This window comes from Dasypus novemcinctus, chromosome 1 (assembly GCF_030445035.2).
Source record: "Dasypus novemcinctus isolate mDasNov1 chromosome 1, mDasNov1.1.hap2, whole genome shotgun sequence".
NCBI lineage: Eukaryota > Metazoa > Chordata > Mammalia > Cingulata > Dasypodidae > Dasypus > Dasypus novemcinctus.
In genome coordinates, this window is record NC_080673.1 from 104,099,803 (window position 1) to 104,114,034 (window position 14,232).

Below are 14,232 nucleotides of genomic sequence, written 5' to 3' on the forward strand. Positions count from 1 at the left end.
CCTGACTAAACTGCATGACAGTCAGAGGGAGCCTTGTAGGCCAACCTGGAGATGCACAACCCAAGCCCCCGAGAGGCCCAGATGCGCTAGAGGAACATGCATATCCACGTTCTCTTGAAATGCTGTCTGCTTTATATGGGAATACTGTTATTTCATGTGATTTTATTTTTCTATCATGGAGTTTAATGTTTCGAAGTAGCTGTTGGCCCTGGAAGCCCTAAAGTGGTCAAGGCTTGATGCTTATTTAACTCAGAGAGGTGTTGATGGTCAGGGGGTAAGGAAGGGGCCTGTGGAGCAGCCCTTGAAACAGGTTTCACTCAAGACCCACTGAATTAAACAGTTTATGTTTTAGATGACTTATTTATTTTAATTGAAAAAAGTAAATACATGCTCTTGTTTAAAAATACAGAGAGTAAAAACAGATCTGTAATGAAAAGTATCCCCCAACTTTGGGGGATAAGTGGATATGTTCATTTTCTTGATTATGGCGATCGATGAGCATGTGCATCTGTCAAAAATGATCAAATTGTCCACTTGAAATATGTGCAGTTTATTGTATGTCAATAGTACCTCAAGAAAACTGATTTCTGAAAAGTGATTAAAGTGCAGAGATGAAAATTTTTAAGAAGTAAGCTTCTAGGTATCCCACTTAAAACTCAGGTGTTTCCTACAGACACTACCATGTTGTTGGTGTCACTTTTATCCTTCTAGAATTTTCCTACCTGAACCCAAGCCAGAGAGAGCTTGTTCTGAGCCCCACTGGTCATCTCCTGCTCCACCCTCCCTACGCCCTGGGTAGCAGAGGCTGCACCTCTCTCATCAGTCGTTTAACCACATGCCAACACACCTTTACAGACCTTCAGGCTTAATTACCTTTGAAGCTTTTAGATGGGCCCTTTAGATTCAGTTTGGCTCAAACCTAAATTCTGAGACAGAAAAGAAGGTTGGAGCTGGCAGCGGCTGGGTGTCGTCGTGGCGGGTGTGAGTGTAGGTGCCTGGTCGCCTCCAAGTCGAGATGTTCTAATTCTCTCCTGTTTGCTCTAGTGGCAGTGCTGTGGGGCTTTTGGAGCTGATGATTGGAACCTAAATATTTACTTCAATTGCACAGATTCCAACGCAAGTCGAGAGCGATGCGGCGTGCCATTCTCCTGCTGTACTAAAGATCCTGCAGTAAGTAAATGCTGGGCGTGAGGTGGGCAGAGTGATTTTGTTTTCTCAAGACCTCTTCTCACATGCTTATTCCTAGTTGGAGCTCCTATAGGGCTGTGGTGCTCAGATCTTGCCAGTAGGAATATAACCGCTAGTGCTAATTTAGTGGTAGATGCTGGTTTCTGTTCTAAGCCTTTAGGTGTGTTGGCTCCTTTAAGCCCAGAATGTTCCTATTGGTAGATACCACCATTATCCTCCTTTTACAGGTAAAGAAACCAGGGCACACAGAGTTTAAGTAACTTTCTTGAGCCACATACTGCTAGTAAGTGATGGAGATGAGCAGAGCTGCCAGCTCAGGCCGCGTGCCGTTACTGCCTGTGCTCTTCCTTCTTTACAAGAAGGATGGGCTCCCAGGCTAGCTCTCTGCCCCGATTTGGAATTAGTAATCCTTTTTTCCTGGGTGATTCTCAGGGAAATACTAGGAGGAAAAGAAGAATTTGGGACAAGTCAGGGCCAGACGGCCATAGGGCCACCCAGACTCTTGGGATTTGTAATGACAATTACTGCAGTTGATATATTTTTTTTTTTTAACATTTAAAACCTGTTCATAAGGCACTCCCTTTTACTACAGTTTTGATGGTATTTTGGGTCCAGTCATGTGCCTGGTATAGAGAATGAGGCAAAACATAACTCCCTCACTGTAAGTTAAAAGCCAGAGCTGAGTGCTGGAGTGGCGAACGTGAGAAAAGGCTCCTGCTTCTGTCCTCGCGTGCTCGTACACTGCGGCCCTTTTGGTGGCTCTTCAGCTTCTCTGTCCCTTCACTCAGCAAGTGGCCCTTACCCTCCAGGTGTCCCCCACCCACAGGCAGTGCCAGGTAGACACTGATGAGTTAAGGGCTGGTGTAACTCCTGCAAGAAAAAGGGTGGGGGACTCTTTAAAAGGGATGGGGTGGTCTGGATGGAGAAACAGAACTTTCCTGCAGTCCTTTGGCCCCGCTGCCCATCGGGGTTTGGCCTGGGCTGTTGCTTACTGTCTGAAGACGGAGACTGAATCACTAAGTGGGCTCCCTGAGCTCTGAGACCCTGCCAGCTCCCACGTAGGACCAACCTCTCCCACCCACTATAGCTGGGAGGGCTGAAAGGAGGGGGTGTCCAGGCAGCCTTACCAGTGGGCCAGCAAATACAAACTGTACCCTCTTAGTCTCCAGTTCCTGTCCCATGTTAACATTCCATCAAGAGAATTCTGAAGTTTCTCGGAAGCCATTATGCCACCCCTTTCAACAACCCATGTAAAGAGTTCTCATTCCATAAGCTCTAAGCTAATAAAATCCACCCCATACCTCATAGAGGTAAAACTTAGCAAAGCCTAAAAAGCAGAACCCACATTTCTGATCAGGCTGTCCATGGCTTATGTGGTTGAACAGCCTTGTGTTTCTAAATTATTAAAACATTCTTACTGAGAAAACACTTAATAGAGAAGTATATGGATTTAAAAAAAAAAAAAAAAGACATACCCTAGAAAAAACCATAAAGGAAAACAGTACTGTGCCCTGAACTCTGGTGTTTGTCTCCAGTTCCCTAAACCCCATAAGCTTCTTGAGAATATTAACTGAATCTTGAGCCTCCCACATAATGGCCTTGCTACAGTTTTCCCCCTCTGGAAAGTGGAGTTTAAATTTTAATGCCTACTTTAGAGTATTGCTATAATAACTACATGGGATGACACACATTAAGTGTTTGACCTGGTGCCTGCAACATATATGTGCTCATTTTATTATAGACCCTTAACGGGGGGACCCCTGATAACTTGTGGATGGGCTTTCTGTCGAACAAGAGTGAATTTCACTTTTTGGTTTTCTTTCTTCACCAGGAAGATGTCATCAACACTCAGTGTGGCTATGATGCCAGGCAAAAGCCAGTAAGTGGAGTCTCACTTTCTCACTTAGCCCAAAGGGTATTTGGAAGAGCTTTTGGAGTGTGTGTGGTGCTCTAGTAGTGTTGATGACAGTGACACTGTGCTCTCCTCTTCCCTTGCGAAGGAAGTTGATCAGCAGATTGTCATCTACACGAAAGGCTGTGTGCCCCAGTTTGAGAAGTGGTTACAGGACAATTTAACCATCGTGGCTGGTATTTTCATAGGCATTGCATTGCTGCAGGTAAGACAAGGGTCTTTTATGGATATCACTGGAAAATACCCTGAGAGAGCCCTTGCCGGGACAGGAGCCTTGGTTAAGCACCTTAACATCACAGTTTTTCAGACATATTGGAGGGCTGGGTTTGCATTTTATTAAAGCTCTGATTTTTAGATGCTCCTGTCCCAAAATACTCTAGGAAACCATTTTTTTTCTTTGAAGATGGGGTCAGTGGTTGTCTGCTGTCATTCCAGTGTTTGCACGGGCTTGTTAAAAATTGCATTGTAAAAGCAGGGCTACACGTGAGCGGCCAGAGGTAGATCTCAATGGCAAGATTAAGGCTTTGGGGAGTTTCACAGAGATGATGCTGTGACTGTTTCTCTCCTTTGTGCCCAAAGTGCTAGTGAGGAAGGGCGCGCCTTTTCCTCCTGGGTAGTCCCAAGAGCTGATCTTTTCATGCTGGGAAGATGCGAAGCACAGGAGCTGAAAGAAATTAAGAAGACCTAGATAAATGAAAAGATATCCATCCATGTTCATGGTTTACAAGACTTAATATTTTTAAGATTGCAGTAATCCTCAGGCTGATCTACAGACTCAGTTGCAATCCCTATTAAACTTGCAACTGCCTTTTGGCAAAAATGGAGACGCTGATTCAGAAATTCATTCAGAAATGCAAGGAACCCAGAATAGCCAAAATAAGCTTGAAAATGAAGAACAAATTAGGAGTACTCACACTTCCTGACTAAAAACTCATAAAAAAAGCTGCAGTAATCAAGGTAGTATATACTTGCATGAAGTTGGACATATAGATCAATGAAATAGAACTTAAAGTCCAGAAGTAAAGCTATACATCTATTAGTTGAGTTCTGACAAGGCACCCAAGACCATTTAATGAGGAAAGAATAGTCATTTCAAAAAATGGTGCTGGGACAACAGGATATCCATATGCAAAAGAATGAATTTGGGCCCCTGCCTCATACCGTATATAGAAATTAATTCAAGATAGACCAAACCTAAAGCTCTGTCACTCTTAAAAGAAAGCATAAGCGTAAGTCCCCATGACCTTAGATTAGGCAGTGGTTTCTTAGATAAGACACCAAAAGCACAAGTGATAAAGAAAAAATAAATTGGATTTTATCAAAATTAAAACTTACTTTTGGAGTAATGAGAATGCTTCTATATTGATTGAAGTGATGAATGCACAATTCTGTGATTATACCAAATATCATTGATTGTACACTTTAGGTGAATTGTGTGCTTTATGAATATTGTTTGAATAAAATTGATTTTTTAAAAAATAAAACTTATGTGCTGAAAACAATACCACCAAGAAAGTGAAAAAAAAAAACAGAATGGGAGAAATTTTTTGCAAATCATGTATCTGATAAGGGTCTAATTCCAGAATATATAAAGAACTTTTACAATTTAGCAGTAGAAAGACAACAAAATTTAAAAATGGGCAAAGAATTTCAATACACATTTCTCCAAAGATGATTTATAATTGGCCAATGAGTACATGAAAAATGCTTACACCATTAGTCATTAGGGAAATGTGATCTAAAACTACAATGAGGTATGACTTCATAACCACGTTAATTTAATTTAATTAATTTAATTTTAAAAATAGGAAAGAATGCAAGTTTTGGCAAGCATGTGGAGAAATTGGAACCCTCCTATGTTGCTGGTTGGAATGTAAATTGACAGCCTCTATGGGAAACAGTTTGGAAGTTCCTAGAAAAGTTAAACAGAATCACCAAATGATCCGGCAATTCTACTCCCGCGTTTATACACAAAAGAATTGAAAACCTGTGTTCACACAAAAACCTTTACATAAACGTTCATAGCAGCTTTATTCAAAATAGCCCAAAAGTGGAAACTACATAAATGTCCATCAGCTGGTGAATGGATGAGTAAAATGAGGTGTATCCCTAGGATGGAATATTATTCAGCCATAGAAAGGAATGAACACTGTTGTAAGCTAAAATTGAAAACATGCCAAGTGAAAGAAGGCAGGCACAAAGGCCACATACTGCATTATACCATTTATATGAAATTTCCAAGTGGACAAATCCACAGGGACAGAAAACAATTTAGAAGTTGCCAGTGGCTAGGGGGAGAGAGGAATGGGAATGGAACTACTCATGGATATGGGGTTTCTTTTGAGAGCAATAAAAATGTTCTGGAACTAGATAGTAGAGATAGTTGCACATTCTTGTGAGTATTCTAAAAACTACTGAATTGTACATGTTAAGAGGGTGAATTTTATGATACATGAATTACATTCAATTCATAAAATTTCAAAATGGGACACTATTGCCAAGGAAAATGACCTAATGAAGTTAGAATTTCACAGTTTGACTTTCTTTTCCTCCCTTTCTCAGATTTTTGGGATATGCCTGGCCCAGAATTTGGTTAGTGATATTGAAGCTGTCAGGGCTAGCTGGTAGAGCCCTGCAGTAGCTGCTACAAGACACTGGATGGCCCAAGCCCCCTGATCCTCCAGCGTGCTGGCCTGATGTCAAGCTGCCTGGACCCCTGTCACAGAAGCATCCTGCAATCCCTGATTGAGCTGCAAAGAACTTGCTTTGGGGGGGAGGGAGAATGAAACTGGGAAATGCTGCTCACTGACAGAATTTTTTCTAAAAAAAATTACCATTATGAAAGTCGTTGCACCGTGAATCTCTACTGTAGCCATGGCTTTATGGACAGTTGGACACTTACCAAAAAGAAAAAAGAAAAAGAAAGGAGGGTGGGGGACCCAGATTGCTTATGAAACAGTACCCTTGAATTTGTGGGAAATACTGTATTGTTCTCTACCTGAGGGCTGACAAAAGTAGCTTTGCTCTTCATCACAAGTTGGAGGGACTGCCTTCTGTTCAACAGCCTAAAGAAGTGCATCTTTTCAAAAACTCAGTCTCTTATCTGGGAGGGCAGTGTTTTGGGGGCATCCCTCCACTATACATTTCAAGAAACTGTTCAAGCTGTCAGCCCAAGAAGAAAACAGCTTGTCTTTAGGTTCATATTTTGAGGTAATCGCATTGAGCAAGTAACTTGTAAAGACAAAATTAGTCTATTCTGGAGTGTCTCCTTATGAGAGACGTTGTATATTCTGTGTGCACTGAGCCAGGATGTTGGAAGACGTCACAATGCTGTATTTTAGCAGGATAGACCTTTTTCTAAGTAGACCTGAGCTTTACTAGCAAGAAAATCCAAGGAGAAAAAAGATGAGGTATTAGCTAACAACCCCCCCTCAACCCCTACAAATTAGTTGTTGGATTCTTCAGAAACTCTAGAATACCCTGTTTTGGAGTTTTTTTGTTTTATTGAGTTTTGTTTTGTCTCCCAAAGGTGGAAGCTATGATTCAGTTTCTTTTCAATTTTAAAATGTTCTCTTAATCAGCTCAAATATTTTTCTTTAATATAATCCTGCCTGCATGACCTGTGGATCAGAATCCACCCTCTCCCTCTCCTGCCATCCTTCCTATAAACATTTAAAAATGTTTTTTTGGTCAGCATTAATTTCATAGGCTCCTGGCCATTGGGACGTCCTGGCACGTCCTCTTGGACTGGCTGGGAGGAGACCAGCTGCCATCCCAACTGCTTCCGCTGGCTCAGCATCTTGTTAAAGCGTCGAGCCTCGTGGCCTCTCCTGCACCCCTCCCCCTCTTTCTCTTTGAGTGGCCCTAAACCCAGTTCTGCAGCAGTGTTTAACACAAGCAAAAAAGCTTTTTTTTTCCCTTTTCTGTTTTAGTTTTCTTTTATTAAAAAAAGAACACATGGTCCCAGCCCCTCCTGTTCTCTTACTGCAGACTAACCATCAGAATGGTAACAAAGCACAAACACTTTGGAGGGGAATTCATTAAACTGGGGCAAATGTTCTGTGACACGAGGTGGGAAACCACTGGCTTGGCACTGGTGCTGCTGCCCTGCCCCCACTCTGGTGGGAAGGACTGTATTTGCCCCCAGATTTTCCTCCAACTGGTCACCCTGAATATGTCCACCTAGATACTGCTCTCCTGGGGAGTAAATACTAGGCTGTGGAATGCTAGGAAAACCACAGGCATATTTTACAGCACATAACTGGGCAGCTAGCTAGCATTCTTGTGGAAATTTAGCAGGGTCTTCCCTTTCAGCCCCATGTGGCATCCCTGTGGCTGACGACTGTGTCAGTGTGCTCAGATGAAGGACAACTGTTCTTTTAAAATCTAGTCTCCACATTTTGGGTGTGTGACTGTGCGTGTGTGGGTGAGCCTATCTGTAGTAGAGATGTTTAATCCATATTCCAGCCGAAAGATAGTTCATCTCTGCCCTCACCACTAGTGTCATTTTGTAACGTCATTCCAACATGGAGAAGACGTGCTCTCCAATGGGCGCTTTGTTTTTTTGTCGTTATTACCTCATTCTCCAGTGGACGCCATCTGACCAGTTGATTCAGAATCAGACGATGCCCCCGCCCTTTGACACATCCAGTGAAAGGCCAAACAAGTCCAAGTGAGTTTTAAATTTTAATCACCCTTTATTTTTTACACTTGAGAGTGGTTGTAATAAAGGCTGTCATTAATAAACTTGGTTCTACCTTACATGGAGTTATGTCTTTCTTCTTCACTTCTCTTCACATCCAGTGGTCCTCAACTTCAGAGTACATCACAGTCCCCTGGAGGGCTTATTAAAGCTCCCATTGCTGGGCCCCGTTCCTGGGCTTTCTGCCTTAATAGATCTGCGGTCCTGCTAAGACTGCATGGCTGACAAGTCCCCTGGGGAGGCTGGTGCTGCTAGTCTGGGGACCACGCTTTGAGAAACGTAAGGGCAAGGGGAGGTCCCTCTTTGCTGCTGGACTCAGGCTGATGAGAGACGAGGGCCAGCACTGGATGTGCCAGACATCCTTATCTCTGCTATCGGGGACCATTTGAAATACAGAGCCCCAGGCCTTTCTCTCGCATTCCTGGAGCAAGGAACCCGGAGTCCATATTTTTTAGAAGCTCCTGTGAGAATTTAATACAAAGATTTAGGAGGGGCTTAGATAAGGGTCGATAATATTCATACCCTTCTTAAAAGAAAATTTCTAGAAGTTCCTTAGAACAGGAACCTTAAAAACTCATTTGAGAAGTATCAACTTAAATGTCTTTTATGAATTACCAGTGCAGAAAAAAACTTATGTCTTTAAAACTAAGTATTTTTTTTAAAAGATCAATTGAAAACGTGAAATTTTAATGTTCAGTGCTCTCAGTCCTGAGACTCCAAAAGAGCATTTCGCCTCAACTCTCTGGATATTTGAAACCAAAATGTTATTTTGGCTTTCAGGAAATGTATCAGTGGTAATTAGAGATCACCATTCCCTAGTTCTTGGGTTTTCTTACTTGTGCTTTAGAGATTATCTAGGTTAGGTAATTGGCCTTTCTTGCTCCTTGCATATTCTAGACCAGTGAAAAACAAAAGAAAATACTGCTCAGAAGTAAAAATGTTTGTCTCCAAAACTCACAATGTGCAAGTTTTTGTTTTTTTTTCAGTGTTTTAAAGGGTAGATTTTAAAGAACAGGTGAATCTGTGAGTGTATTTAGGGCAGGGAGGTTACTCTATGGTACTGTGCTCGTGGATGCATAACTTTTGTCAAAACTTTAAAAAAATAGAAAAGGGTAGCTTTTGGGAAGAGTATTAACTTTTTTACCTGTTACTTCAACACTGCTACTTCCATGATTTAAAAATATCTAATAATAGGTTTTAAAAACTAACTCAGTTATTAAAAATTAAGAGGAAAAAAAAGGACCACAAAGTACTTGAAAACGAAGTACACATACTTAGTTTTCTTCTTCCTGTTTCTTTTACCAGGGAATAAACCTCTACTTTCCTTTCCGCTTTCTCCATGCTGCAGGGCCCAGTCATCCTTTCCCCAAGAGGATTCTGGAAAGTATCTCTTGGCTCGTTCCTATTATGCAAATGTTTTATCATTCATGCCTCTGTTTCATGTGGGCAGGAAAGGAATAATATTGCAGTTTTATGCAGTTCCTCTCAGTCAGTTTCCAGCTCACTTGGACCGGTGCTTTGGAAAGCTGGTGGGCTAAACAATGAGGGGGCAGAGCCCACTGACCTGGCAGCCCCCCCAATTCTCTTTATCATTTATTCCATGAAGTCTTCATTCTCTAGGGAAATCCTTTTTAGACCTCCAAGAAAGAACTGGGAACCTCTCCATAAATGTTGGCCAGCACAGTTTTACCTCCAGCTCTCTTCAGTCAGGCCACAGGGCTGTTTCTAGACATTTCCCTTCTCTGCTAGTGAGAAGCTTTGTCTTTGAACCAGGAGGGAAATGCAGTATTTTCCTGGAAATAACTAACATTGGCCTTATCATGGTGATACGGTACAATCTAGAGAGTCTCTACATGACAATAGATGTGTTTGGGGGTGGGGGTGGAGAGCAAGGAAGAAGAGCCAAACTCTCGGCGGGACTGAGGTAGGTTAGTACAGGGAAACGAGGAGAAGATGAGCCACAACGTGACTGACAGACTACTTGGCCGCAAGGCCCTGCCCAGAAACAACTACTATTAAAAACAATCTGGGGGCCCCGCTGAGACCTTGACCACGAGGTCCCTGTTGGGACTCTTTCCAGGGCGCAGGGGAGGCCAAGGATAATTCCAAACAAGCCTCCCCATTGGTCCCAGATAACCCCAAATAAAAGGTCCCTCCATTGGCTCTCACCGTTGGTGGGGTAACCAATAAACAGCCGGGGACACTCCCCTTAGCATTAGCAAGGGGAAGAGTAATTAATAGCTTAATAAAGGTAACTGCACAAGCCAAATTGCTCTCTCTGGCTAGAGGAGCCCACATCAAATCTTGGTGTATATTTCCATCCTTCTCTCCTATTTCTCAGCAAGCTCTGTTCTTTTTCCCCCGTTTCTCAATAAATTCTTTATCTGGCCTAACTAAGCTGGCATGTTCTTAAATTCTTTTATACCACATAGCCAAGGACCTAGAGGAAGCCAGCACCACCTGGCTTCAGGACGAAGCCATTTTTAGACTGCCCTGACCCCACCCCCCTCGGAGTTTCCTACAAAGGTGGAATTTATAAAATGACAGTTTTGAGGACTTTTTTAATTTGGGGAATTAAGTACAGCCTCCTTTGGATTTTTCCTGTTGAGGCAAGTCCTCTTTTAAGTTTGCCACCAGTGAGCAGATGACTGTTAGTTCACTCCAGGTACCCATTAATGCAAACCAAACTCCTCAGGACCTACACAGGCCAGTGTAATTTCTTCCTCCACTTCTAGGAACTCATGACTGAGGTCAATCTAAAGAAAAAGCAGGCTAGTTTGTGGACTTCACACTGTATAAATATATGCAGAAAAGAAAACAGCATGGAAACAAGACAGTGCTTCCTATTTTGTTGCTCTTCATTGAATGTGCGTTTGCATTATAGGTGGAGGAAAGTCACGCAGAAAGTTACCTTTTTAAATCTGGAGCTTAACCGTCCTGCCTTAGCTTCTGCAGAGCAATTGATTTGAACAGCAACGTTTTAATAGCCTGCCCTCTAGTGCTCACCACATAAAACAACTGCTGACTTCAGGAATGAAAACACTGTATTTTCAGAAGTATTTGAACTTTTGAGAGACTTTAGGGTACGCAGCTGTATGTTATGTACTGGGGTGGGTAGGTATTTTATTTCTTTTGCTCTGTCGTCAGGGAAAAGGGCATTTTGCTCCCTTCAATCTCTGTCCCGATGTTGCTGATGGGGCTTCATTAGGATCCTGCAAGCAGGTGCCTGTAGGGCAAAGCTGGGTCTTGCTCTCACACGAGGGCTGACACAGTTTATAGGCCACACTGGTGCAGATGTAAACCTACTTCTCATCTGCTACTTGCTGGTCAGTGGGGTGGGAAGGAAGTGTGTCTGTGGCTACAGGGCTAGCTGTCTCAGCCACCACCCTTCAGGGAAGCCTGAGAGATTTGTGTGCGTGATCCAAGGCCTCACTGTCGTGGTTCGCGTCTCCATTTCCTTCTGAAACAAACTGTCCTGAAACAATGAAGAGAATCTTCTTTGTATTGCCTCTAAAAACACCAAGGTGGCTTCCCTGGAGTTTGCTTTTATCAGGGAATTTGCCAGTCTTATTTGTCCTTGATTTTAAAGGCCGGGGAGACTGTAGTGTATTGGGGTGGTCAAGGATCACAACAGTAGCATGTGGGAAAGGCTGGGGGGTGATGAGTGTGTAGGTGCCCCTCATTATTTGAATGGAGGCACCTAACCCTGGCGTGGGGCACATGCTCTCTCTATTTGCTTTCAGCTCCTGAAAACTTTGACACATGTTTGTGGGACTTTTTAGTTCTAAGGAATGCTTTGTTACATTCGGATCTAAAATGATGGTGCTACAGTCTATTTATTTGCAGTAAACCGTTTAAATGCAGCTTGTTGGCGTGATTAAAGTTTTATAAATAAAATAGTCCTATTTCCATCATACATGCCTTCTTTAGTCTTGATACTTGGTGGCTGAATAAGCCCACTAGTTCACTGGCCCTTGAAAGAACAGGTCCATTTACTGAAAGTTTACTATGTTCCAGGCACTGTAGTTTAAAGTATTTTACATACATTCTAGTTATACTCTCTGAGGAAATGTAAACTGATGGAGGGAAAACACACACAGGGACATTTCAGCTTTCATCAAGAGCTTGGCTGTGCACCCTCAGAGGTTGTGCTGGCTCCAAGGGCTGAGAAATGGGAAGAGTGCAGGAGTCATGGAAGGAGGCCTGGAGGAAGAGAGGGTAGAGCCGGGCTTCAGAGGGAAAGAAGAGAAGACTCCAGGGCAGGCAGGCATACGGAGTGTGCCATCGAGCAGCACGGGGAGGTGCCACGACTTCCTGCCTGGAAGAGTGGGGGAAGGCTGATGAGTAAGAAAGCCGAGTAGAGCAGGGCTGGGCACTGTGGCCTAGTTCCTGGCACATCCAGGCACTCAAAAACTTGCCCGGGAGGGAAGTTGGAATTGAGACCGGTAACCATTTGAAAAAGAAGATAATATTGACTGATGAAAAGTAGAGTTTTGGGTAAAGTTGGACAGTATCTGTAGGTACAAAACCCCTCTGTTGGACAGGAATATTTAAAAAGAGTATTCCTGAATGTTTGCCGCAATCATTTATCAAAGCATTTTATGGCAGGTAAATAAAGTAAGGAAAGCAACATCCTATACCTTCTCAAGGAGAAATCGCCGTAACTTTACAAACCTGCAATTCAAAAAGCCTTAGAGCTCTGCCCAAGAGGCTAAAATACCTTAGGTTCTCACTGTTTTTCAATTCTTGGAAGACAGAAGGGAATCCAGCTGTTTTTTCCATCCAGTTACACTGTCCCTGTGAAATTTCCATGCCCTGAGAGCTGACAGCACAGTCCCCAGTGTATTTCAGCAGGAGACACTGCACGGAAGCAGGTGATGGTTGGAGGGGACTAACGCTCCTTCTCAGGTTGGAGCCAGGCCCTTGCGTTAGAGCAGTAGTTGTCAGTTCTGGGTGCAATTAGGATCACCAACAAGCATTTTGAAAAACTACTGTGCAGCCATCTCCCACCTCCTTTTTAAAGCTTGTAATTTGCAGTCTGAATTTCTCAAATTCTAATGTCCATACCAATCACTAGGAATCTTAAAATTCAGGTTCTGAGTCGGCTGGTCTTAAGTGGGCTGGAGAACCCCTACTTCTAAGACGCTGCCGGGTGATGAGCAACGCTGCTGGTCTGCAGACCACACTCCGAGAAGCAAGGCTGGAGACCTCAGCAGGTGATACTGTTAGCAGAACGCTGTGGGTTTCTAGGCTCTTGGCTAGGTTGCATAAAGGAATTTAAGGGCACCCCATGGGGTAGGCAAGGGAGTCAAGAGTTAATTATTAAGAAACAAGAAATGAGATAGTACACAGCCCAGGCGTGGATGCGGGCGTGCTACAGGATTGGACGTGCCCTGGTCGGCCTTTTTAAGGCCTTTCCTCCCCCCACTCCCCGTACTAAGGAGGGATCTCGGCCATCTGCCATCCTAATCAGCTGCCTTTCTACCTTCACCTGTCAGCTTTCAGGGAAGCAATGGGGAGGCCTTTCTGTTTGGAGTTATCCAGGACTTCTTTAGAGCCTGAGAGTTTCAGACAGGACCTGTGAGCAGGGCCTTGGCAGGCCTTTTTGGCTATGACGTTCACAGCTGTGTTCTCAAGCGCTGCCTTCCCTCAGGGGGGTTCTGGCAGGGCTTGTGGCCATGTTCTGCCCACTGCGGTCGCCGCCGGTGGGACTTTATTCTGACTTTCTCTCATTTGCCGTATTAACCTGCCTCACTACCTTTTCTAAAGCTGCTAACTGAGATGTTCAGACCTGGGAAGGAAAATACTGGTGGCTGTAAATAGACAAATGTATGTTTCTTAAATAAATACATTTTATTCTAATTATGATTTTTTAAAAACCTGCTCAATGCAGAAAACTCAGAAAATCAGAGGAAGAGAGAAATAATTTACCTTTGTTTTCACCACCTATAGGTATAGATTTTAGAACATGACTTTCCGATCCTTTTTTGTTTGTTTTTTAAAATGCGTCATACCATGCATACTGTTCTGTACTCTGCTGTTTTCAAGTCAGAACATTTTCAATGACAATAAATATTTCATACAATATAAATTTTTGTGGCCATAGTATTCTACTGTGTAGATCAGTGATTCTTACTGTATGGTCCAGGGGTCTTTTGGGGTTCCCAAAACTCTTTCACAGGGTCCACAAGGTCAAAATCACTTTCATTATAATACTAAGACATTAGGTCTTTTTTTCATTGTCATTCTCTCATGTGGAGATTTTCAGCGACTCCATGATGTGATGCTATCACTGACAGCTAATGGAATGTGTATGTATTTCTGTGTCTTAAACATTTCTCAGTTTTAATTTCTAATAGGCTAAATATCAATAGATATAACCCACATACTTAAAAACTCTTCATAGACTTAAATCGTTTTCAAAAATGTA

At 42.9% G+C, this 14,232-nt stretch overlaps 1 protein-coding gene across 1 annotated transcript in view; it reads left to right on the top strand.

Moving 5' to 3' along the window:
* Positions 1-7,861, top strand: part of TSPAN5 (tetraspanin 5) — a 199,827-nt gene extending 191,966 nt beyond the window's left edge. Inside the window, exons 5-8 of the mRNA XM_004453706.3 lie at positions 1,045-1,170; positions 3,020-3,067; positions 3,189-3,305; positions 5,663-7,861. Of these exons, the coding sequence (XP_004453763.1) occupies positions 1,045-1,170; positions 3,020-3,067; positions 3,189-3,305; positions 5,663-5,728 (357 nt within the window). The 3' untranslated portion in view covers positions 5,729-7,861. The remainder of the gene's footprint in view (positions 1-1,044; positions 1,171-3,019; positions 3,068-3,188; positions 3,306-5,662) is intronic.
* The last annotated feature ends 6,371 nt before the right edge of the window (positions 7,862-14,232 follow it).